Raw genomic sequence first — 27,087 nt, 5'->3', positions numbered from 1 at the left:
GTAAACCCACAAAAGATTAAGCTCTGAGTCCACAGTGAATGGGTGTTTGCTCTGAGTCCACAGAGAATGGGTGTTTACCTGGAGCCCGGGGTACAGCCTGGAACCCGAAGCCCACAGAGGGGTAAAGTTAAGTGCCTTTTACCTGGAGCTCGAGGAACTGGGAAAGAGTGGAGGTGTCCAGATTTACCAGGTTATGCCTTGTGCCCTTGGAACTAGGTAGAGGTGGAAGCCCTGAGCCCTAGGTACTAGGTAGAGATGGTATGTCCTAAAGTGACAGAGAATTTGTGCGGGTAACAACCTGAGGCAGGCAGTGTCTGGGCCCGGTCTGGAGGTGTTGTAAAATCCTGCAGTGAATTAGCCACCGACGGTTCAAGAGTCACTGTCAGAAAAAACTTTCGAATGTCCATTTTAACTTGTCTCAGTTTTAGATAGGTCCATTAATTTATTTTATTCTAAATTGAAACTTTAAAAGGTTAATTTCAACATGTTATATTCGTGTTTACTGAATAAGTTGAACTAAGATGTTCAGCTCTCACTCAAAAGTAATTGCTCCCTTTGTGATCCATGACTGTTTGTATATTATATAAAAATATCACGCTTGGCTATGTGGTGTGGTGTGCTATGTGAGACAGGAAGCACCTAACGGAAAATTCAATGTTTCATCAGTGCCTTTTACATGCAACTCTTGCCAGAGTGTCACTTTGATGTGATTCTTTTTTTCCCTACCCAAACTCCAGCTATGCTTCAGCTGGTTGTGTGCATGCTTCATTTATACATCTGTCTTTCTGTCACTGAATGTTGGTTCCTCCCAAACTTCAGAGCACAGGCAATGCTGCATTTATTGCAAGAAGAAACAATGTTCACAGAAGTGATAAACTGCTAATTAAAAAAAAGTCTCATTTTGTATGCTATATGTACATAAATTCAGATGAAACTCTACTCGGAATTCACAAGAAGAGAAAACCAGCAAAACACTGTTGAGGGCGGGCACTTGCACCCAAGGTGAGGGTGACCAGCTCCTTTCCCTAATCAGACAGGGAGTGATTGGGGGAGAGGAGTTCTCTTCATTGTACTTCCCTGATGGTCGCAAGCCTGGAGGAGCTTCACCCACCTTCGGACACACTTCACCTCTATACATCACTGAGTTCACCCAGCTATGCTCTGAGCAGTGCTTTGGGATGCAGGGGAGTAGAAGTGCCTAGGTGGGGGAGGGAGCCCCTGGAGACCCGACTGCCCTCCCCTTCTGCCACTCACTGATGGGACTCTGCTGCAGTGGGCAGATCCCATGCGCATCACTACCAAGGAGGGAGTGCTTCTGGCAGGCTCTAGAGCAGTGGTCACCATCCTGTTGATCATGACTGATAGTCGATCCTGGAGCCCCTGACAGTCGATTGCGATCTCCGGTCACTAAAAGAAGGGCCGCCGCAACTCATTAGGCGACCTAGGTGGTGGCCTAGGGCACTAACACTTGGGAGGTGTCGGCTGCCCCAGTCGTCGGCACGATTTCGGGGGCGGGACCGTCCACCCCCTCTGTCAAGGGCGGGACCTTCTGCCGCCTAGGGCGCCAAAAAAGCTGGCGGCACTCCTGACTAAAAAGTCTGATGGTGCAGCGCAGCTAAGGCAGGCTCCCTGCCTGCCCTGGCCCCGCTCCATTCCCGGAAACAGCCAGCATGCCCCTGCGGATCGTGGAGCAGGGGGAAGAGCAGGGGTCTCCGCGTGCTGCTCCTGCCTGCAAGCACCGCCCCTGCAGCTCCCATTGGCCAGGAACAGGGAACTGCAGCCAACGGGTGCTGCAGCAGCAATGCCTGCAGGGAAGGGGCAGCGCATGGAGCCAACTTCCCCCGCGAAGGCCCGCAGGGGTGTGCTGGCTGTTTCTGAGAGCGGCGTGGTGCCACAGCAGGCAGGGAGCCTGCCTTAGCCCCACTGCACCATTGACTGGGAGCCACCCAAGGCAAGTGCCTCCCAGCTGGAGCCCTCAAACCTCCCGCACCCCAATCCCCAGCCCTGAGCCCCTCCCAGAGCCAGCACCCTTAAACCCCTCTTGCACCGCAACCCCCTACCCCAGCCCTGAGCTACCTCCTGGAGCCAGCACCCTGTACCCCGTCCTGCACCCCAACCTCCTGCCCCAGCCCGGAGCCCCCTCCTGAACCCAAACTCCCTGCCCCAGACTCATCCTGGAGCTCCCTCCCAGACTCCAAACCCCTCAGCCCAGAGCCTGCATCTCTTCCCCCTTCCAAGTGAGTGTTGGGGGGAGAGCGAGCAACAGAGGGAGGGGGGAATAGAGTGAGCAGGGCGGGGCCTTGGGAAAGGGGTTGGGTACATCTTGGGTTGCACTTAAATTCAAAAAGTGATCTTGTGCGTAAAAAGGCTCTAGAGTGCTGCAATAAAAGCTCCCACAGCTGCCTCCTACCCTCCCCTTTTCTCTGAAAACAATGCCCCCTCCAAAACAGCCCCTGGCAAAGTGACTGCAGTGGCTGGAGCCCCAGCACAGATAGGGCACGCTGTTGCCAACATGAGTCTCCTGCTGCCCACGCCAGGACCAGTATAGAGTTTTGGGGGCCAATGCCCCAATCTCCACCTGTGCCAGTCTCCCTTTCTACTAGCATCAGCACTAGTGTGTCTGTTTCCTGCTCCTCCATAACAGATTCCTTATACAGGGAGCTTTATAGATATCACTGTGATGCTGGTCCTAGTCCTTAGGATTTTTACATCAAGAGCTGGCTGCTCTAACAACTGCTTGGGACAAACTTTTTTTTTTTAAGACTTAAATTGATTACTTTGCATTTAAATTTTAAAAGTCTGTCTCAAGCAATAATCAAAACAACCAGCTCCCAGCAAAAAAGCACTAATACCTAATATAGGCAAGATATCACTATTTCTACCCCTACAAGGGTTCTAATATGGAAAAGCAAGAGACAATAGTATTACAGGACAGACATGTACATGAGAGGGAAGAGACAGGCCAGCTGACTTCAGTGATACTAGCACTCAGTGCTAACATCACAGCAAGCAAGTATTTATTCATGTGGATCCCACTACAGGTGCACATGCACCCCATCCACATGACTCTAGATCTTCTTGGCTAGCAGTGTCTGTTGGGATCATTCATGTGGCCTCCATGCCCTTGCCCCCTGTCTCATCACCAAGGGAATAAAGGGCAGAATGGGCCAAACTGCTTCTCAGTTCTGTCTTATGGAATCATAGAATATCAGGGTTGGAAGGGACCTCAGGAAGTCATCTAGTCCAACTCCCTGCTCAAAGCAGGACCAATTCCCAACTAAATCATCCCAGCCAGGGCTTTGTCAAGCCTGACCTTAAAAACCTCTAAGGAAGGAGATTCCACCACCTCCCTAGGTAACCCATTCCAGTGCTTCACAACCCTCTTAGTGAAAAAGATTTTCCTAATATCCAACCTAAACCTCCCCCACTCACCTGTGACAACCACACAGAATTGCATCTGCCTGTTACATTTAGGATTAGCGTTAGGTTAGTCTTAGAATTAGTTAGTATTCTATACTGTTCTTCTTAGCCCACTGGCAATAAAAAAAACATAGAAATTCCTAGGACCCTCAGTACTGAGATTGGCTTCATCACTGAAGCAAGTATACATGGCTTAAGTCCTGCCTTTTATGTAAGACAGCAATGCCGCTGGAACAATGGATATTCTAAATGCCCTTTTTTTTTTGCCTTGGAGAAGGTCAAATTCTTTGATAAATACTCCATCTGCAGATTGCTCCCCAAACAGATGCAGAAAGCCTGAGACAATTTTTACTAGAATGTTCTATAAAGGATGTGTCTGACTTAAAGAACTATGTGCTGAAGGGTGGCTCAGCTGTTCACAAACTATATTTGAACAACTCTGGTTACCAGAGGACTGGCATCTCTACTACTCAAGACTCCATGGCTGCCAAAAGGTCCCACACTTTGGGTAGAGGTAGTGATTGTGTAGTATGGACCTCAATGGGTCACTCAGTTGCTCCTGATGTCCATGGTAGATGAGAGCACTAATCACCTTTCTTGGTGCTAAGAGGAAGTTGAAGAGTTATCATACTTCTGACTTGGCCACAGTTTCTCCTCCCAAGCCTGACCTGAACTGCAGTTCTACTTTTCCCATTATGCACTCTCTTCGTCACCAGCAATGTCCCATTTGAGCTTGGTTGCCATTGTCAACCTTTCTACACTGACACTAACATTGTTATCATCTGTTACATTTTGGCATCAGAACTAGAAACAAGAACTTTATCCAGACTGACCTCTATAGTACCAACACTTCCATCACTATCTTCCCTGTTATCAACTCCTTTGGTACAAGTAATCTCAGCTCCCACTATGTTTAAAATATCTACAGATTTAACTAATCACTGGAATCAGAATCTCCCCTTCTTGACATGGCAACCTTCTGGGCACCTATAAAACCTTTATCAGTACTGAAACCTAGGGACCCAATACTGAAGATTTCACTGCATCAGTCATCATGGACATTGATACCCATATCACATGGAAGATTGTCTAGGTCTCCTCAACACTCTTCAATGATCAGCCCCTCCCTCTGGAGGAAGTGTAGTCTTCTGTATCTTCTTCAGCAGGAAATAGCAGAAGTCCTTCTCCACAGTTACCACTCACTCCCCTGGGTTAATTCATGAGTGGGAGACAGAGAATCAGGATGTTCTTCTTTTCACATTAAGAGCTATGAATCAAGCAAGGCACAAACTCCTTGGATTCCTCCACCTTAGCTTTATATCCTTGTCCCTAAGGGAAACACACACCACCTTCAAAAAATAAGCCTTGGAGCTTAAATTCATAACTTTGTTAGACACTAAAAACCAAACTCAAAGACATGGATTTATGATTCATTGCAACAATCTATAACCCACTAACCCTTCTTTGTCCTGTTACTGAAGAGATGTTAACTGCCCACTCCACCTTCAATGGTTTCTTGCAACATGTTAACTCCATATGGCATCTGTTCCACCCTGTTATTAGCTGTGACACTCTGAGTACCTTTCCCAGACCTGAAGAGCTCTGTGCAAGCTTGAAAGCTTGTTTCTTTCACCCTACTAAACAGCTTCCACTAAACAAAATTATCTCTCTTCACTCAGCTCTACTGTAGAGCAATACTTTAATCTCTAAGTCGCTACACTTCAGCACCGAAAAGGAAACAGGTTAGACCTCTAATCTTTTCCAGACGAAGATCAACCTCACCATATTATTACCAGCAAAAGGTCTTGAAACCTCCCAAGAAAAGACTTCAGTATCAGAGAAGAAAAAGTTTATCTTCATCTACTGCTAAAGCTCATATAACACTTGACTGGAGGTAGAAAGTAGGACTGTCAATCACAGTTAACTCATGCCATTAACTCAAAAAAATTAAACGTGATTTTAAAAGTTGCGATTAATTGCATTTTAATCACACTGTTAGACAACAGAATACCAACTGAAATTTATTAAATATTTTGATGTTTTCTACATTTGCAAATATGTTGATTTAAATTACAACACAGAATACAAAGTGTACAATGGTCACTTTATATTATTTTTATTACAAATATTTTCACTGTAAAACTGATAAAATAGTATTTTTCAATTCACCTCATACAAGTACTGTGTTGCAACCTCTTTATTGTGAAAGTGCAACACAATGTAAAACTTTAGAGCCTGCTCAGTCCTACTTCTTGTTCAGCCAATTTCTAAGACAAACAGGTTTGTTTAAATTTATGGGAGATAATGCTGTACGCTTTTTATTTACAATGTCACCAGAAAGTGAGAACAGGCATTCACATGACACTTTTGTAGCTGGGTATTGCAAGGTATTTACAGGCCAGATATGCTAAACATTCATATGCCCCTTCATGCTTCGGCCACCATTCCAGAGGACATGCTTCTATGGTGATGACACTCGTTAAAAAAATAATGTATTAATTAAATTTGTGACTGAACTCCTTGGGGGAGAATTATATGTCTCCTGCACTGTGTTTTATCCACATTCTGCCATATATTTCATGTTATAGCAGTCTTGGATGATGACTCAGCAGATGTTGTTCATTTTAAGAACACTTTCACTGCAGATTTGACAAAAAGCAAAGAAGGTACCAATGTGAGATTTCTAAAGATAGCTACAGCACTTGACCCCAACATTTAAGAATCTGAAGTGCCTTTCAAAATCTGAGAGGGATGAAGTGTGGAGTGTGTTTTGGAAGTCTTAAAAGAGCAACACTCCAAAACTACAAAACCTGAACCAGCAAAAAAGAAAATCAACCTTCTGCTGGTGGCATCTGACTCAGATGATGAAAACGAACGTGCATTAGTCCGCATTGCTTTGGATCAAGCAGAACCCATCATCAGCATGGACGCATGTCCTCTGGAATGGCGGACAAAGCACGAAGGGATATGAATCATTACCACATCTGCCAGCTACAACAGTGGCATGTGAAAGCTTGTTCTCACTTTCAGGTGATATTGTAAAAAAGCAGGCAGCAGTATCTCCTACAAAAGTAAACAAACTTGTTTGTCTGAGAAATTGGCTGAACAAGAAGTAGGACTGAGTGGACTTGTAGGCTCTAAAGTTTTACATTGTTTTATTTCTGAGTGCAGGTGGTTTTTTTTGGTACTTAATTCTCCATTTGTAAGTTCAACTTTCATGATAAAGAGATTGCACTATTACAGTACTTGTATTAGGTGAATATAAAAATACTATTTCTTTTGTTTCTTTTTTACAGTGCAAATATCTGTAACAAAAAATAAATATAAAGTGAGCACTGTATACTTTGTATTGTGTTGTAATTGAAATAGATATTTGAGAATGTAGAAAACATCCAAAATATTTAAATAAATGGTAATCTACTATTGTTTAATCACACCATTTTTTTAATCGCACGATTAATCACTTGACAGCCCTATTAGAAAGTTTGATATCATGATCGAAAGACACAGACTGATCTAAAAGGACCTATATCCCTTCCTTCCACCATTTGGCAATTACCCTTCTTTCTTTGATGCCTGCAGTAGACTTACTGTTACACAAGGGTTATTCAGTTCAATTTCAGTCCTTGCCAACTCCTCCATTCCTGTCTCTTTTCAGATATTCCTCTCACAAGATACTACTAAAGCAAGAGGCAGATATCCTTCTACAACTTGGTGCAATGGAGGGGGTACCCTCTTCTCCCCAACAACAAAGGGTTTTACTCCTAATTCCTTATCCCAAAAAAGAAAGGAGGATGGTGTTCCATTCTAGATATCAGATGACTGAACACATTAATTCCAGCACTTTAGTTTCAAGGTTGGTCTTTCTAACATTCATAATTCCTTCCCTAGATCCCCCAAGATTCTTTCAGAACTCTTGACTTAAGGATGCTTGCTTCCATCTGTCCATCCACCCTGCTCATAGAAAATACTTCTTTTATAGTGGCACTCATGTATTATAAGTTCAGTGTGCTACTGTTCAGTCTTCCCACAGCACCAAGCGTTTTTTCAAAATGCCTGTTATTCATTGCAGCTACTCTGCGAAGTCCCTGATTGACTCTAAGGACTTCACATTCACCCATACCTCAGCAATTAGCTGATTTGAGGCATATCTCCAAAATAGGTCACCAATGCAGTATAACTGGTTTGCCACCTCTTCTTGGTCGGCCTCAGAATCAATCAGGACAAATTCACTCTCACGACCATTCAAACAATAAAATTCACTTCTCAGCTTGGGGTCAGCAAGAGCTTACTTCTCACAGGCAAGATTTTGTACTACACTCCACCAATTCTCAAATCTACATATCTAGGGCCCTCTCAAATTCATGGCCATGAAAAATGCATCATGGACCATGAAATCTGATCTCCACTGTGAAATCTGGCTATTGTAGGTGAGACCGTATTTCACAGAGTTGGGCGGCCGGGGAGCAGTGGCTGCTGTCCAGGACCTCAGCTCTGAAGGCCGCGTTCCCACCAGCAGCAGTGCAGAAATGAGGGTGGCATGGTAAGGGGAGGTCAATTTTGGGGGGGAGGGCAGGGCTGGCCTTACAGGTGGGTGACCGCTCAGGGCCCCATGGTCAGGGGGTGCTGTGGTCAACCCGGTTTACACACAGCCAGTCCAAGGCCCCTTTAACTACCAAACACTGGGTTTGAGGGCAGGGCTAAGGGCACCAGCTGCTAGTCCTGGATGGGTTGGGGAGGTATAGGACTTCCTCTTCCTCTGCACAGGCTGCTCCCTTATCTGTCAGACCCATCTCCAGGAACCTCCCTCGGCTGCAGGAAGCTCTACCACTGTGGGCTGGGAGTCCAGCTCTGAAGGCAGTGCTGCCTCCAGCAGCAGTGCAGCCTCATTTCTGCACTGCTGCTGGCGGTGGCACTGCATTCAGAGGTAGGCACCCAGTCAGCTGCTGCCCTCCTGTTGGCCAGCTCAGAAGGCAGCAGCACACAAGTAAGGGTGGAAATGCCATGATCCCCCTACAAGATCCCTGCGACCCCCTCACCCCATGACCCCGTTCTGAGTCGGGTGCCTCATGGTTACAATACCATGAAATTTCAGATTTAAATACCTGAAACTATGAAATTTATGATTTTTAAAATCCTATGAATGTGAAATTGACCAAAATGGTTTGTGAATTCGGTAGGCCCCTATACATATTCAACCAAGGTATTTGGTGACGTCCCATCTCAGGCTGTTGGGCCACAAGGCTTTCTGCATCTTTGTGATGCCATGTGCCAGACTTCACTTTCAACCTTTTATGGGGCAGTTAAAAATCAGTTTATCTATCAAGAAAACACAGCATGAACTTACAGGTTGTAGTCTCCTCAGAAGTCTTATCCTCTCTTCTCTGGCGGAAGGACTCATGAAAAGTATGCCAATGCATCCTATTCACCTCACCATCTCCTACCACTACTCTTGTAAAGGGTACCTCCAAAAAGGGATGGAGAGCACACCCAGACTATCTTCAGACGTAACCTCATAAATGTCTAGATCTCACAGCCATACATTTACCATGTAGAGCGTTCCTACTCCTCCTCCAAGGGACCACAATTCAAATCCTGATAGACAACACTGCAGTGCTGCACTATGTCAACAGACAAAGGGGAATGAGATCATCCCCCTCTCTGTCAGGACTATATGTGACTAGTGCATTCAACAGCAGATCAATCTCATAGCTGTACATATACAAGGCTTTCAGAACCACCTAGCTGATCAACTAAGCAGAAAGTGCTCTTGAGGATCTGGGCCTGAATCTCTACAAATGCAGTCTTGACTCAAAGGTATTTAGGAAAGTGACTCTCATTGAAATCAATGGGAGTCAGAAGCCTAGATACCTTTGAGGATCTGGACCTCAGCCAAGTCTTCCTAAAATAGGGTGTTCTACGCGAATCGTTTTTGCCACCAACCTGGAGAAGCATCAACTTTTAATCCCAACAAGGCACAAGCCCAGGCTCATGTTTGGATACATTCATGATCCAGTGGAACAGAAACCTGATGTCTATTCCTATCTATTCCATTAATTTCCAGAGTCCTCAGAAAAGTATGACAGGACAAAGACCCATTAATACTGTCAGCACCGGCCTGGGCACATTAGTTCTGGTACACAGAACTGATGCATCTGTCAATTCAACTGTCCATTACTCTTCCAGATTTCTGGACATTGTTTGATAATCACGGTGTAACCCTACACTTGGCCCATAGGCATTGACTTCCTGATTTCCGAGGGTGCTCAACCACCTCTCCATCCCAGGCCTCACCCTCATTCCATCCCTTCCTCCCAGGCCCCACACCCACCCCTTCCCGCTTTCTCCCCTGAGGGCACCCCATAGACAACTGGTGCCTCCTAATACTGAGGGGCATGATCTAAAGGGGAGGTCACATGTCCCCCTTGGTCAACCCCCCCAACCCCTGCTCCCAGCCCAGGGCCACCGCACTCTCCCAGCCACACGTTACCTGTGGGGGGATGCTCTGTCCTCTGACTACACCTGGTCCCCACCTTGGCACATTCCACCACTCTCCTTGGAGGAAGGGAACCCAGGCGGGGAGCAGGAGGGAGCAACTTCTAATACCAGCCTCTCCTGGTCGCTGCTCTGCAGCCTGACAACTGCCTGAAAGAGCCTGGCTGGAGAGGAGGAGGCTTCTACTCCCTCCCCAGGCTTGGCTGCTGGGGATCACAGCTGAGTGAGCTGGAAACTTGCCAGGGTTGGGGCTCCAGCTCCCCAGCATCTGAGTCAGAAGTGGAATCTGCCTCCCCAGCCAGGCTCTCTCAGGCAGCCGCCAGTCCACCATGCTGCAGTGCAGTGTTCCAAAGGGGCTGATCCCATTCCTTCCACTCCCCGGCATCTGGGGCATACGTTGCCCCCCTACCCCCAGCACCTTCTGCATGCTACCAAACAGATGATTGCTGTGGGTGGGAAGCACTGGGGGTGGGGAGAAGAGTTGATTCGCAGGACCTGCCACTGGCGGGAGGCACCGGAGGGAAGGGGGAGGAGGGGCCTGCCAGTGGGTGTTGAGCACCCACTTTTTTTTTCCTGTGGCAGTTCTAGCCGCATAGCACTCATGGAGTTGGTGCCTACGCCCAGGCCCATCACCCCCACATCTGACAGCATGGATGCTAGCTGCTTAAGTGCAGTACGCAGGAGTCATTTTAGAGAAGTACAAGATATTTTGACTCAGAGCAGAAAAGGTTCTACAAGGCTAATTGATAGAGCCAAATGGTAAGATTTTTCATTTGGGGCTGCTCAGCAACAATTTCAATTGTTGGAGACATCTATTCCTGTTATCCTGGATTATTTTATTTTTCTTGAAACACTGAGGATTTTCAATCAGCTCAGAGAGGGTATATTCAGCTGCAGTACATGCCCATCACCATCCAATTTGGGATCACACAGTTAGACTAGATGACATCCTGAGGTCCCTTCCAACCCTGATATTCTATGACAAAACATCTCAAAGAACCACAGTTTCCCAAATGAGCCTGGGAAAGTGAGCTGAGTAAGGCTGAGAACTCCTGGCTTCTTTTCTGGAGGTAAGAACGGAAGGAGCATAGCAACTCCTAAGCTTCTAGTTCTTTGGGAGTGGTGGGAGCAGATCAACTGGAACTGGTACATTTTTCACAGGAAGGGAAAATCAGGTAGGGAACAGAGAAGCTCCTGAGCTGTTGCTAAATTCACAAGTGAGAAGAGAAAAGAAACCTCTGATTTCCTACTTCTTTACGGGTAAGGGAATAGAAAGGAAAACCAAGAGGCCCAATTGCTAGAGAAAGAGATGGGAGCAGAGGAGTCCAGCATACTGGTGGGAACCCAGCACTAATTGATTGGAAGCAGCCCCAGCTCTATGCTATTTATTGGAAGTAAGTTTAGGTTGCCTCAGCACTGACGGAGGAAATACTGAGAAGTTAGACTGGGGTTAGCCAAAATGCACCCCGTAACCTCAACCTATTATCTATCTACCACTTTTCCTAGCCTAGACAAACTGTAAGATGCACAGTTTGAGCCCCTGACAGTTTATAATTGAGATGGTTCTGCCTGTGCACTATTCACAATTGTTCATACATTAAAAACCCTAAACAAAACAGATTGAGTTGCAAGTACTTAATCCTGCCATGAGTGCAGGGGACTGGACTACATGACCTCTCGAGGTCCCTTCTGGTCCTATAATTCTACCTTAAACTTCTGGTATGCACACTAGTTTAACTCACCACTTTAAATTAAAGGAAATGTCATACTTTTGTTTCTATGGCCTGGCCTCAGATCTTGTGGCCCCACCTAACCTGAGAAACAGCACAGCCTTGGCTTCTTTAAACTAAACGGGAGCAAAATCTTGCTAGTTTTTGAAGTTCTTTGAGTAGGCCCTGAGTAATTTATGGGGTGGCAGTTTTGTTTTTATTGGACAACTTAAGTGTCACATTTCAGATCCAACTAGGAGAGCTGGAAAAAGTTTTGTAGTGGGGGTGCTGAAAGCAGAAACCATGCATTTGGTTGTTATTACTACTTCAAGCCAAAGGGTGCAGCACCCCCAGACCCAACCAGAAGAAAAGTGCAGTTCTTCTGATGTCAAAACTACAGCACTCCAAGCATGCAAAGTTGTCTCAAGGTGTGCCAATCTGAACGTATAGACCAAGGGTAGGCAACCTATGGCACAGGTGCCAAAACCTGCACGCGAGCTAATTTTCAGTGGCACTCACACTGCCTAGGTCCTGGCCACCAGTCCAGGGGGCTCTGCATTTTAATTTAATTTTAAATGAAGCTTCTTAAACATTTTAAAACCATATTTACTTTACATACAGCAATAGTTTAGTTATATATCATAGACTTACAGAAACAGACCTTCTAAAAACATTAAAATGTATTACCAACACACGAAACCTTAACTCAGAGTGACTAAATGAAGACTGAGCACAGCACTTCTGAAAGCTTGCTGGCCCCTGGTACAGACTCTCACTGAAACTGCCCCAGCCTATTTCTCCAGAGATGCAATACTGAGTCCCGCAGCCCGGAGACAGAGCCCCTGTCCCAATTCCCGCCCCACCCCCCTGGCCGCAACACCCCATGGCTGGAAATTGCCTCCATCACACCAATGGGCGAGTCGCCCCGCAAAGCCTCCGCCCATAACCCTCCCATGGGACAGTCTCCTCCTCACATAGAGTGCAACACACACACTCCACCTCCAGTCCCCGCAGACCCTGGAAGGGATGCGGGCGCGGTCCCAGCCCCCGCTGTAGCTAAGGCCAAGCGGGAGCTCCCCCGTAAACCCGCCTCCCGCCTGCTCCGGCTACCCCTTGTGCCCGCCCCTGCCGGGGACTGCGCCGCCGTTAGAGGATCCCAGCGAGGCCTTCCCGCAGCCTCAGGGGACTCTCTGGGCGCCTGCGTTACCGGAACAGGAGCGGCTCGCAGGCAGCAGGAAGCGCCGCCCCGTCACTCACTCGGGATTCGTGGGGGGACCGGACCGAGCGGGCTGCTAGGCCAGCGCGCAGTCACCGCCCCGGCCGTCGCTCGGCGAGTGGCTCCCCGCGACAGGCCCTGCTGCCTCCCCGGCCTCCAGCGCCCGCTTGGCCCCCTCCCCGCAGACAAGCGGCTCCCTGTGTCCTGTCCCTGGGGCCCCGTCCCTGCAGGTCACTCCCGAGCCGATCCTTGGGTCCTGAACTCTCCTCAGCCAGGCATCCGGCCCGGCACCGACCTCCCTGACGGCCGAGAACTAACCTTATAAACAGCCGCGGGCCCCACCCCTCCTCGCGGCCCGTCCCGCGGGCCCCCACTTCACCCCCCCCCTCCGCGGTTCCCCTCCTCCCCCCACCTCAGGGCCCGTCCCGCGGCCCCCCCCCCTTCCCGCGGGCTTCCTCTTCCCCACATCCCCTTCTCACGGCCTGTCCCGAGGGCCCCCTTCGGCCCCCCCGGCGGCCCGTCCCACGGGCCCCCCCTTCTTCCCCTACCCCCTTCTCGCGGGCTTCCTCTTCCCCCCACCCTCTTCTCGCGGCCCGTCCTGCAGACCCCTCCTTCCCCCCACGGTGCCCCAGCCAGCCCCCTGAGCATGTGCCTATGGGCTGCTTCCTTCCCTGAGCAGGACAGCCGGGGCTACTATGTCATTGTTACCCCGCGGAGACAGAGTAGCAGCTCGCAACGCGCATGCGCGCTACCAGAACGCGTGCTCATCAACTGCCTTTCCCTTAACGGCTAGAGCCGGTTCGTTTCTCTTTCCTCCTGATTTAAATATGCTAATGAAGGGTCTTCGGGAGTCCTATGGCGGAGCAGGGAAGGGGTCACGTGGCTTGGGGACGTGCCTGTAGGGGGCGGCTCCCGACCTGCCCAGGCTGCCTTAAAAGCGGGCTGCGAGCGAGGAAGCGCCTCAGTCAGAGAGAGAAAGTGCAGGGGTGGGTGGTTCGCGGCTGCTCCGCCTGAAACTTCTGAGTAACATCAACAGGGGGCCAGCGGCGGCAGCTGTGCAGCCTTGTCCGCCTTCTCCTCATAAACCAGCCCGTGCAGGGCGTGAGCGGGTCCCTCACACAAAGGCGAGCAGGGCAGCTCCCTGGAGGGGGGTGGCGGGGAGGCGCACCTCCCCGTGCAGCGCACTCACAGCTCCTACTGCCCGCCCGTCCCCCGTGTCTGCCCCCCGCCCCTGTCCATGTAGCCGCCGGCCCCGCTGCTGCTCCGCACTATGCCCATCTTACTCTTCCTGATAGACACGTCCGCCTCCATGAACCAGCGCACCCATCTGGGCACCACCTATCTGGACATAGCCAAAGGCGCTGTAGAGACTTTCATGAAGGTACCGGCTCTGCCTGCGACAGGAGGGGAGGGGGGGGGGCGCCCTGCCGCCCGGGTGGCGGGGGCGCGGGGCTGGGGAGGGCCGGGCGGGGGCTCGCATGCGGGGCGCTGCTGCTGGCTCCCTCGGGTAACCCTGCGCTTTGTGCCCGCAGCTCCGCGCCCGGGACCCCGCCAGCAGAGGAGACAGGTACATGCTGGTCACTTTCGAGGAGCCTCCCCACGCGATCAAGGTAACCCCCGTGAATCGCCCTCCTCCCCCCGGGCCGGGGTGCCCGCCCCTCCCCCGCACTCCCGGCGGCGCGGCGCAGCGCAGCGCAGCTCCCCCCGCACAGGCACACACAGGCTCTGGCAGCGGCGGCGGCGGCGCTGACATCAACATGGCCGACATTTTTCCTGTGCGGTGTGTGAGCAGCAATGGACTGTGGGGGATATTGATTCAAGTTAGGAGAAGTGACAGCAACTCCAAGGCGAGTTCGGCTGCAAGGGGCGGCGAGGAGCGGTACCTGCTTCGGGCCGGGCAGCCTTGGCTGGCGCTTCCCCCTCGTCGTGCGTGGAGACCCGGAGCCTCCACATGACACATGAGAAGGGAACCTGCTGTAGGTCATTGACCGGCCCCGTCCGCTGCCGTGGACCAGGCTCTGGTTATTCCAATGACCCGCAGTAAGTTGTAGGCTCACGCTTCGGACCGTGGAACCAAACGCTGATATTCTGCTGGGTGGGGGGCAAGGGGGACGTAAAGGCTTGCGCGGGGGGAGGGGGAGATGAGGCTTTGAAGCCTTTGGAGCAGAAAAGGTTCTTAGTTACTTGTAAGATAAGTTGGTAGTTTGGGGGGTATTTTTTAACCGCATGCATGCAGCAGAGGAAGACACCATTTTTGTAATCTGTAACAGAAAAGGCTCTCCCTGTACACTAACATCTGAAGGATAAGCATTCTTGCCTTTCTCTTTGCAGGCTGGCTGGAAAGAAAATCATGCAACCTTTATGAATGAATTGAAAAACCTTCAAGCTGAAGGACTTACGACTCTTGGCCAGTCTCTAAGGACAGCTTTTGATTTATTAAACTTAAATAGATTAGTAACTGGCATAGACAACTATGGGCAGGTAGGTTGAATATAAACAGAGGGAAAACCCTTTCAGAGACCACAAATGATTAGTTGACCAGAATAACCTCTAGTCATGAAATATGAAGTATAAAACATAACAGGGGGGCTACTTTACAAACAAACAGTGCTTAGACAATTGGGAAACCCATTACTAGGATGTAGTTTTGTACCCAGTTTTAAGTCAGTTTTTATTTTATATCAGTCTAAAACTGCTTCAGTTTTTTAAACACAAATGTAGGTATTAATTTTTTTTTTCAGTTCACACATCAATTTTGGGTATATTTATTATGATCGAGATAATGAAACCTTATATTTCAGCACATTAGCTGATTGCATGCAGGGGTCATGAAGATTTTTTTCTCTTCCATGTACAGTGGTGCACAATCAGTTGGGTGCACTTTGAGGGTTTAGCTTTTCTCTGAAGTACACTTGTTATTAGCCACTGTGGGGACCAAACTATTGGGCTAAATGGAGCAGAGGTTTAATCTTACATGTCACATCTTTTATCATTCAATCTCTTTCCCTGATACTAAAGCTCTGGCTTCATTGACACCCTGTACTGGAGCTGCCATCCTTCTGGCTCAGAAGGATTTGAACAGGACTTCTTTTGGAGTGTGTCAACATTACCTTTTAATCAACTGTATGGATCACTGTAGAACAATGAGGCACTTCTTTACCATTCTCCCTCAAGTTGAGTGTATGCCCTGGAAACACTCTCAGTTGCTCTTGGCCTGAAGAGTAAGAGACTGGGACTATGAATTCAGCCCTAGTTTTGTTTTGCATAGTAGTGGAGAGCATTACCAGTGGGTACACACATTAAATGTATATTTTGCACTTGTTTGCCCTGTTAGCTCTGTTTCCCCTTTTTATTTTCTCCTGTGACGTAATGCCCTCTGAGAGGAAGAAAGGCTGTTGCTCCTTGTTTCACTGGAGAGTGAAATAAGTTGCTTCAACCAAATGCTCTGAGGCTGAGCATATTGTCTCTGCGTTACCATGTTCTGCTTGTGTAGGAGGAAAATGCAGATTTCTCATGTTTCACTGTGTTGCACTGCCACTAGACTACCAAGTCACCCTAAACACGTTTTTAAATGCAGTCCCAGTAATGAAACTTTGAAATGTACCAATTCAACACACACAGCTAATCTTTAGTCTATTTCCATGTGTTGCCCTCTTATACACCTACGTGCATTCACCTGTTTTTCTGCTTTTCTTCATTCCGGTTTCAGTTAGGTCAACCTTACAAAGTTTTCATGAAAACTTACCCTCCCAGGTGCGGAAAAAAAATCCATATCCACCCTTGCCATGGCTATTGATGATTAATACAGCAGTGATATTCATGCATAAAACATTACATGCCCTGGGTGAATCAGCTATGCTCACTTAGTCTTTTTTTTTTTTTTTAATAAGTTGGCAATTGAATTGATGCCATGACTCTCATTGGCTATGAAGAATGAGTGCTTTTTTGTTATCTTTTGAGCTTCTGCATTGTTTTCATTTGTGCCTGGTCTGCCTTGTCCTTAGATCTTTGGTTCCGGACCAGATTTCTTTGACCTCAGAAACACTCTTACTCTTCTAGATATTATAAGTTGATAACTTCTAAACAAAGTTTATCAGATACTTCACACTGTTCCATGTGTGGAAGACTTAGCAGAAGAGAATGGCTTTTGGTACATGCAAATATTCACTCACATTATTAAACAATCTTTTCTGAACTTTTTTCAGTGTCCTTTATAAAAACAGGTGACTGTGTTAAATTGATTTGTTCTGCTAGATCCTGTGCTGCTGAAGTCCCTAGTTCCCATTGTAGCACCACTCTCAGACTAGAACTTTTTCATAAGTTAGACTAAAATTTCAGATTACTTAACTGCAGTGGAATTCACTTCTGGGACTGAACTGGTCCTTCAAGTTCACGTTGGCCTATAAGCAATACATATTGCCATCCTGTCAACTGACATCAGCAAGGGAAGATCCACTGTTAAACAGCTCTTCTGAAAATAAACATATTAAAATTTACATGTTGCAGAGGATGTGGGAATAATTCAGGAAGATAAAAGTAAGAATACTCAATTTTTGAAATACTGGTGACAGTAGCATACTCTTACTCATCAATTTTTTTAAATGAAACACCTAGGAAAAAATTTTTACACTGATGAGATTACTTGAATATCTCAACCAGTCTAGTTTAGCTGTCTAAAATAGAATAGCTAGATCTACTCTTTCTTGGGTTCAGAAGACAGGATGATTTACAAATAAACAAGATCTAGCAGGTATTAGAGAAGATATTACATGAAGAATAGATTCAAACATTTTTTAATGAAGCATTTGGGAAATTATATCAGGCTGTCTCATCCACTAAGTTATTTATCCATCACTCCTGCCATTGGATTGGCAAGATTCTAAAATATTTGTTCAGATTCCTTTTGTTTCTAGTACTTGAGCTGTAGAACAAAAGTGCTCCTTTTTATAAATACCAATGACAAGACATGTCTCAAACTTATTGAGAATCAGTCTGGTTAAACCATCCAACTTCTGAATTGTTTATCTAAATGGTTAGGCCACTCATTATATCTGACATCTTTTGAAATTGGCCAGAGTTCACCATCAGCAGACTTCCTGGATTGGACTGATGGTTGAATGTTTGTTCTCAAATTAAACTTGAGAAAAACTCCTGCTGCATATTTCCTTGCGTCACCTGTTTAGACCTTAATACAAATATCTTAATTCACTATATGTGTTTTGCATTGCATTGGTACCAACCCATGAACAGAAAATGATAATGTTTGAGTTACCAGTTGCACAGATGTATTAGGTCACATAATTTCACATTTGGATCTTTAAGAGACACTTAACCTAATTTTTTTTTAAAAGTCCCAGTTTCTAATAGAGGAGCTTTTAAACATATCCTGAATGTATAAACCCCTCTTAGTGTATTCACAGGGGTTTTTATGATCTCTCAGCTTCTCCTTTAACAGGATCCTTAAAAAATATCTTAACTATACAAGTGAACAGTTGGCCTGACTAAAAGGAAAAATATTTTTCCTAATGTAAGAAGTAATCTAAGCGTTAACTTGCACCTACTGCAGTTGTGTTCAGACAGAAATGTGATTTTTTAAAGTTAGCTGTGTCCCTTTAATTTGTGTAACTCTTTCCATTTGATGTTAAGCCATATATTATCCTTGCTTGGCTTTAGCAGCGTTCACAAAGTCGAGTAGTTTTGTTCATGTATTTCACGTTCTGTGACTGTTTTGATAGATGAACTTAAAGAGTTTTTGTACTTAACTCTGGATCTTTATTAGGTATGCTTCAGTAACAAAAACAGCTTAAATGAGAATGTATACAATAGAGAAACCATTTGAATACATTGGCTTAATACATCTACTGCCTATCACATCACCTTTGTAACTTTCCTAGCCTAGCTTGCACTTAACTAATTGACTTGTTTTGTACCATTTTCTCTCTGATCAACTTCTCTATCCATTGTCTACACTAGGCTGAATTGCTAGACCTCTTACTAGCAGACTTTCCTCAGTCACTTCTTACAAAACAGTGGTGCATCTTGTCACTATAGTTTTTCATGATTGCTAGATAAATTGTGACTACCTACCTTAATGGACAAAGTTAAATCGCTAATACTAAATGCAGCTTGCTATTAGTGGTTATATGGTTAATACTACTAGTGTTGTTTGAAGTTGTGGTTAACACTGAAATGGAAAACATTGGAAGTATATGACTTCCTAAATAACGTAGCAGAAACATAAGCAGAGTGGGCCATCTAAATACCTATCCTGACAAATTGCACACTGTTGAATTTAATAATGAAACCATAAACTTGAAGCTGTAATGTATGTAACACCAAAATAGTAAAAATTAGTGCATATAGATGAAAAGTACAATAGTGCTGCAAGATTTAATCTGACGGATCTGTTTTAAGTCACTAAAACTCTGATTCTGTGCAGCCTAGTGCACTTTGTCTTGCAAACAGTTATTTCTGTGATGAGTCTGTCAATACTATGCTCTCTCTTACTGCAGGATCAGTGCAGTATGAGGTGGATGCTAAGAGAAAATGTGCTTGTTTAAACAAATATTTTCACAAAGTACTAAGGCAATAGTATTCAAGTTAACTTTTTTTATATAACGTCCTCTTCAAATTTTCACCAGCATGAAATTTTGGATAGAAACTTCTGTTATCAGACACCAACACAGTATCACTACAGATGTACCTTGCTTTCAGTCAGGCTTCTAAAGTATGCAGCTGATTCAGTGAAACTGACCCATGAGATGTGAACTGAATTTGATGAGCAGACTTAATGTAATAAAAGACAGACCAGATGACAAATTTCTGAAAGAATATTTTCTTGTAATCAAAGTGGACTTTCTCTAAAGTAGAAACTCATTCTTCTTCACACTGAATAACACATTATATGGAATACAATATAAATCCCATGAAAAATATTACTGTAGTAACACCCAATAGCCTTGCTCTTGGCAAAGATCTTCCTAAATTTGTTCAGTGCATTTCAGGTAGAGCTGGGCAAATAGCCATTTTTTGTTAGTTTGCAATTAAAAGAAGTCAATTTGTTGAGTTGAACAAAATATTTTGTCAAAATTGAAACATTTTATTTCCCTTGATTATTAAACACTTGATTTTTTTTAATTACATTGTTGAGAATTTTTAAATAGAAAGTGGTTTCAAACCAGAAAATGTTTCATTCTGAAAATGTTGAAACAAAATGTTTTGAATCTTTTAGAAATCCTCCCCCAAAAAAACAATTTGGTGAAATCAAAACAAATTCTCAAAATTTTGGTGTCACTGAATCAATTTTTTGCTGAAAAATTTTGGCCAGCTCTAATTTTGAAGTGTTTACAAATACATAGGAAAGAAACCTTGAAGCAGAAAATAATCTAAAATCAAATTTGAATCTTAAATACATGAAGGCTATCTCAAGCCATTTTGGAATAAGCCAAGGGCTGTAAAGAGATTTATCATCTTGTACATTGAGGGGTTTTGTACATATAATGGGATTTTTTTAAAACAACCCAATTATCCAGATTTTATCCAATTTGCAAGCTTCTCTCAACTAACCTCATTTTAGATTGATCGCTACACAAGTATTTTTTACTTAATTTTTCATTAAAGCTATTTATAGATGCAGGAGAAATTTTTATTTATTCTGATCATTGGAATGTTTTCACAATAAAGCTTGCTTCACATTGGGCTGCAGAGGATCGGTATTTTTTGGCTTAAATATGTGAACTATTACTAATTTGTAGCACATTTAGATTGTGTAAGAGAGGCATCTTATTTATGCTTGTGGAAAGACTTCTTTATTTTGTCCAAATTGTTGGAATAGTCATACACTTCAGTCTGTGGCTCCTCACACCAGTGTCACTGAGTAACATGAAGCTCAATTACCAAATATATTTATTAATTTAAGTCACAACCTTGGTCACTTTGGTAAAAGGGGTTGTAAATGTATATAATGCCATCTTATCTAAACATCTTTTGAGTGAGGTGTTGTAAAGAGTGCTTCACTGTATCATGTCTTCTGAATTTGCATATGTTACATTTTACACTAGTTGTCATGCTGAGTTTGGTTTGACTTTTCTTTGAATAGTCACTTACATAGTAGTGTTTGACATTGCAGATTGTAGTTATTGAGGTTTTTATTAGAAGTTCATAGTTTTTTGACATGGAGGAGAGGTGGGTTCTGGCTAGATGTCCTTAAAACTGTTGGGCTGTTTGAAGGTATGGAAGGTGTCTTTAATGGGCTCTTGGCTTGTGCCTCATGTGACGTGGAGCTCATGGCTTTGGGCATGGGTAGAGAATGTAGTTATCTTCTCTGCAATCCGTTGCTTACAAATAATCAAAATCCTTCAAGTATAAATTTCTTGGCATTCAAGGGTGAAAAGTATTGCAGTGGAATAACCTGTGCTTTGAGAGTACATCCAGATTTGCAACCCAAGTTTAGACTAACATTTCCTGCCTTGTCAGACTTGAACTGCTGCAAAGGCAGTTTCTTCTTTTTCTCTTTGATGGCGATAGAAGCTTGTACTGCTTTAGAGTAACAGCATTTTCTTTTCTCTCCTCTCCCCCATCTCTTTAAAAAAAAAAAAAAAAATTCTACTCAGAGCAACTCTGGAACACAGTCTAGGGAGAACTTCATCCATTAGGAAGCAGGAGCACCACACTTTTAAGGCCTGACAGTTACAAAAACAACAAGGAGGTTAATTGATGGCAGTAGGTACACTGAAGGATTCTCCATCCTTCAAAATCTCGCTATTAAATGGAATTTGGAACAGGCTGCGAAGTAGTGTGAATCCAAAACCTTCTATCAATAACTTACTCTAGGCTTCTATTAAAGGCATTGATGCAAAGTGCTTGGGTGAGGTGGAATCTTTTGTCTTTTCATATTTCCATATTGGGTGGTATGCACTGAGCTTGATTATTTTGCCTTCCAATTATGTATTTTTGATATAAGGAGTTACATTCTCTGTCTAGGCATGCCATCCCCTCCACTGCTTTCCTAGAATAGTTTAGATTTCCGGATAACTCTTGTTTCACTGTATCTGTTAACAGTCAGCACCACTGGGGAACCATTGCAAGAAAGCATGCTTAATTTTAGATCTCTAGCCAGAGCTTGGGCCCAACTCAGTGATCTGTTTTGCTCTGGAATGAATGAACGAATATCTAAAGTGGTGACTAGATTTTGAGCCATGTTCGTGTATCCTTAAAATTTGTTGCCTCATTTATCTAGTCTTAGGTTGCTTAATGTGTTTTTAAAGGAAGTTCTAAAAAGTAAGACTTATCCTGGTAAATAAGGTTGCATGAAGTCTACCTTATTTTCACAGATATAAAACATTTTTATCATCCTTTCCATTAGTGGAAAGGGGGTATCTTTTATTTGAGGTATTTCCTGATATTCATACATCAGTGAGGCTTTGATCATCTTGATTCTTGAGGCACTCAAGAATGTACTTACACTTTTCCTTTAATTATATCTTGGATGGACAACTGAATCCGCTGTTATCTTTGTCTCTGAACCCTGTTTCTTGGATATATTAATACTAGTAGTTTTTACCTTTCCACTAACCCATTTGCAAGTCATCAGAGCTAACTGCCATCAGAAAAGCAGGAATATATTGTACGGAAGGGAATGGAAAGAAAAATAGCTTTTTGTTTAAGCCTTGACTGGTAAGGCTGCAATTCAGAGCTTTCTTATACCATGAGTTTAGTGAAATATATTCTGAGCAAGTGTCAGGTAAGTAAGAGAGAGTCGCATAAAAGCAACCAGTATAATTAGGAGGACGCTGAAAAAATTCATATACCTCAAATGATAAGTGATCTGGATAAATTCTGCTCAGTATTGTGCTTTCTTTGTCCCTCTCCTTGGGGGATAAGAGGAGCTGCTACTGTTACACACTTCAGATCTCTCCTGTACACAGTTAAAACTATCACTGTTACCTCTTGTGAAACTTTGATTCCAACATTCCATCCCATTCTATCCCTCTTCTGTTAAAGTTACATTGCACAAAATTCTACTTATTTGAATACTAGTAGGAAGAGAAATTGTACAGTTTGTCTTATTTGACACAATATTCCCAGCTGTGTACAAATTTCCTTTATCGCAGTGGTTCTGAAGCTTTTTTACTGGTGACCCCTTCCACCCAGCAAGCCTCTGAGTGCACCCCTGCCCCGTATAAATTAAGAACACTTTTAACACCATTATAAATGCTGAAGGAAAAGCGAAGTTTGGGGTGGAGGTTGACAGCTCGTGACCCCCCCAGGTAATAACCTCGTGACTCCCTGAGGGGTCCCGACCCTCAGTTTGAGAACCCCTGCTTTATAGGAACATGTTTCCAATTCAAATTGTTGCCTTTTGACCTTGTGTTATCTAGGCATGTTTTTGGTTGTTTTCAGCCATTGTTCTGTTATTTATTCATCAGTCTGAGAACACATTTGGTATGCCTAGCTATTTTAATTCAGTGATCCAGGACTATATCAAGCTGTACATTCTGTATGCATTGACATGAGAGTGCTGGAGTTAATTTTAGTTCTCCAAAGGGTAGGTCAGTCTTCCTCTAATTTTAAGTATCTCAGTTTTTCTTGGGTGGGTTGAACAGAAGGTAGCCTTTCTAAATGCAGTGAGAGCAAATCTTTCCTATATCTCAACAGATCTCTTATTTTAAAGGTAACTTCACCAGTGACAGTTCCATTATTTTTGGTTACCATGTGTATATTCTCTGTGGTATTTTCAAAGGATACATGCGTATCAGTAGTCTTAACTTCATACAGTCTTATCATAGCTGTATAAGTAATTTTCCTCTGCTATATCACACCCTAGTTGAAAAGTGTGTAGATGTGTAGATTCTTCGCTGTCAAAACATTATATTCAAATTAGATGGGAAATGTTTAATGAGGTTTGTACTCTGATCTTGGCTCCAGACTACGCTAGACCCTTAAAAAAGTCTATTGTACAGCTATCACTGTCTCTCTAGGTATGTATATATTCCCCATTACTGTTGTATCTGAGCACCTCACAAACTTTAATATATTTATCCTCACAACACTGCTGTGGGGTAGTTAATAGTATAATCCCTGTTTTATAGATGGGGAACTGACGCACAGAGACAAAGTGACTTGCCCAAGGTCACACAAGATGTCTGCAGGTCTCTTCAAGTTCTGGACTAATGTCCTAAATTGAATTATTACAAATAAGTGGAAAGTCACTAGTATTTAGCAGCATGGATATTAATATCAACAAGAATAACTTGAACCCTTGTGTTTGGGAACAAGGGCGGTAAGACTTTCCTGATTGCATTTTACCTTTCATAAAAGGAAAACAGTATGTAGTGAGACTCTGGTCCTATCCATGCTACAAGCCATGACTATTCTAGCTACAATGGTTATTCTAAAATGGTTGTCAAGCATGGATTTGGCAGAGCTATGACAAACATCTTCTGAGCATGGTAATAACAGCACCATTACATGGTTTTCAGAGGTTGGCTTAAACAGCTTTGCTACCAGAAAGTGTGGTAGAGACTCTGTCCCACTTAGTACTATGGTTTCCAAATATATATGCGTTCCAAACACATACAAGTCAGATTGAAAACATATTTAGCTGTAACTAACAACTCAGATGTCCTTAATTGTCCTTTTGGTGTTGACATGACCTTACATTTTCACCTGACTCATAAAACTGAATTTTCTGGGCATAGAATAATTGCCTTTACAAGTGTTAAGTTTTTTCCTGTGTCCATCCCAGTCATCTCCAATTTACAGATCTCACAATTGCCTTGATCTGTTATGGTTTTCCTTCCTTTGTGGTATTAGTTATTGGCTACTGCTAGAAGCAACATACTAATATCTGTCTGGTATGGCAATTCCTGTGGAGGGTTCATCTTGAGTTTCCCATGTATTATGTGGACAACCATTCCTTACAGTCAAAGAGCTATGTGGAACTCAGCCAGAACAATAACAGTTGAGGTGAATCTAAGTGACTGACCTCTTTTTTTCATGCAAATCAAAATTTGCTGTCTAAATGAGCTAGAGTACTAAATATGAGCATCTTCCTAGTCTTTGCTCTTTAATAGGTTTGAAGTAGACCTAAAGCATTTGGATAATGAGTATGTTTCATGTAGCTCAGATTCTAGAGGGAAGTCCTGGAAGAAAGTTGCTCAAAATCAGCCTTATAGTAGATAACATCACCACCTGAATGGCTGTGGCTGATAAACATTAGTATATCTTGTTTGTCTCCAATGAATGATAGCATTATGTAACTACATTGTAATAGTACATTAGTGTTACACAAGTGGAGTACACACATTAAAAAAAACAGACAAGATTTAAGCATGTACAGAATTATGACAGTAATGGGGGTATGTTTTAGATTCTTTTTAAAAATCAAAAATACAGTAACTTCCATCCATGTATCTTTTTTTCCCCTTTCTAATCCAATTTCCTTTTCTAGTCGAATGTCTGTGCCAAATTCTCTTTGGCACTGCTGCTGGAGTGCTTTGCTGGAAACTAGTCATGCTTGCTTGTGGAATCTAGCAAGGACATGATGTTTTGCATCTCTTTTGCCCCTCCACTTAAGCATCTCAAACTGCCTTTCCAACATTGACAAATTGAATTCTCAGTACTCTGGCTCAGGGTCACACAGGAGTCTTTGGTCCCATTGGGAATACAGCCTCATCTCCTAACTACCAGTCCCCTACCTAACCACAAGACCATCTTTCCTCACAGATTTTACCAACATTGTTGGCTCTATCATATGGTATTTAGCACTGCACCTTGCCACCTCTTCTTAGTGGCATTGTTTAGTAATACATTTGTTGGTCTCATTTTTATGTATTCAGTGTTGTATTAGTGACATTACTTAACTCCTTTGCATGTCTTTAAAAAAAAAAACAAAAAACTTTAAATGGAATCTGTTATGTTAACCAAGATGAAAGGAGAGAGAGAGATCCAATTTTTATTTTAATACACAATTTAAGGGGAATTGTTAAGACCCAAATACAGATAACTCTTCTCAGCCAATCCTTCTCCCTTTCATATGATTATTTTTTAAAATGTGCTCTAAGTATGGAAAGGAATTATCAACCCAGTAAAACACAAAGGCTGCAGTAATTAAGGATCTGATCTAAAGCCCAGTGAAGCCAATTGTTTTTGGATTCGGATCAAGTCTTTACAGATGTCTTTGGAAGACAAGACTAAAACCAGCTTGGGGATCCAAGTTCCTTGGGATAGATTTTAAAGGTAAGGCTGCTAATTTTGGAAGGAAGAGGGAGGAAAGGTGATAGGTATTTTTACTTAATATCCTTTTTCTAAACAGTGTATCTAGGCCCAAAATTTAAGTATGACAAATTTTACTTTTTTTGTACAACAGTTATAATAAAAAAATATAACTAGATAGAAATATGCCTAGATTCTAAATAACTTTAAGTACATTCACTAGGCCACTGAGAAGACCTGAGGGCAGGGCATCCCAGTTTCAAAGTGATTACACTAGGATATGTGTGTGGGCTTCTCATTTAATCTGCAACTGGCTATGCATACTTTTTTTCTTTTGCATTTTAGTAAGCAGGGATCAATACCATAGTTGGATGATGAGTTTTAAGCTGAATACAAGAGTGCCATTTTTACAGTATGTTCACTGACAAATTGTTACTTTTGTATTTAAAAAAAAAATTAAGCAAATTAGATGTATGCTCAGTAGCTATCACTCTATAAATTCAGTTAAACTGGCATTCTTGACTTTTAGCTGAAAACTAATTTTTAATATTTTTTGTAGTGCAACTCAGTGTTAAACATCCTGGCAATTGTTTTGTTGAGAATTCTAGGTTTCAATCAAAAGTGATACAGAACTTGTTTGATCATTATTCTTATTTCCTGATCTTCACTAGGTGTACTTAGCTCAATGCTCTTGCCTTTACTTGACAGTGACCTTCAATATATTGGGGAAAGCTTTTTAAAGGTATTTAGGCGTCATATGGGATTTTCAAAATCATCTAGGAGCCTAATATCCATTGAAATAAATGAATTTTAGGAACCTCAGTGTTTTTGAAAATCCCACCAGATGCCTAAATACCTTTAAAAATCAGTCTGATTTTCACAGATTACTCAGGATTCAAGGATTTTTATTATTTCTTGACATTTATCAAGGAAGTAGTTGAACTTACAGCACTTTAAACTTTACTGTCCAAAAACTTAAAATAATTTATATTATCCTTTAGCTAGAATTGACTTAAATTAACTCTTAAATAA

At 43.6% G+C, this 27,087-nt stretch overlaps 1 protein-coding gene and 1 long non-coding RNA gene across 7 annotated transcripts in view; one reads left to right on the top strand and one right to left on the bottom strand.

Annotated features, from left to right (window-relative positions):
* The window catches only part of LOC127050823 (uncharacterized), a 42,213-nt gene extending 29,016 nt beyond the window's left edge, over nt 1-13,197 (bottom strand). The window contains exon 1 of the long non-coding RNA XR_007774290.1: nt 12,882-13,197. This is a non-coding gene — a long non-coding RNA (uncharacterized LOC127050823). The remainder of the gene's footprint in view (nt 1-12,881) is intronic.
* Nucleotides 13,198-13,261: 64 nt separating this feature from the next.
* The window catches only part of INTS6 (integrator complex subunit 6), a 100,288-nt gene continuing 86,462 nt past the window's right edge, over nt 13,262-27,087 (top strand). For 3 of the 6 annotated variants that reach the window (XM_050948138.1, XM_050948139.1, XM_050948128.1), the window contains exons 1-3: nt 13,267-14,221; nt 14,373-14,450; nt 15,172-15,321. In XM_050948138.1, coding sequence (XP_050804095.1) covers nt 14,111-14,221; nt 14,373-14,450; nt 15,172-15,321 — 339 coding nt within the window. In that variant the 5' untranslated portion in view covers nt 13,267-14,110. Of the gene's footprint in view, nt 14,222-14,372; nt 14,451-14,540; nt 14,881-15,171; nt 15,322-27,087 lie in introns of those variants that run through there. The other 3 variants (XM_050948132.1, XM_050948137.1, XM_050948140.1) reach the window with 3 other exon arrangements.

The sequence above is a fragment of the Gopherus flavomarginatus genome, chromosome 1, assembly GCF_025201925.1.
Source record: "Gopherus flavomarginatus isolate rGopFla2 chromosome 1, rGopFla2.mat.asm, whole genome shotgun sequence".
Taxonomy (NCBI): Eukaryota; Metazoa; Chordata; order Testudines; family Testudinidae; genus Gopherus; species Gopherus flavomarginatus.
The sequence above is the reverse complement of the archived record's forward strand: the minus strand, read 5'-3'. Positions and strand labels throughout refer to the sequence as shown.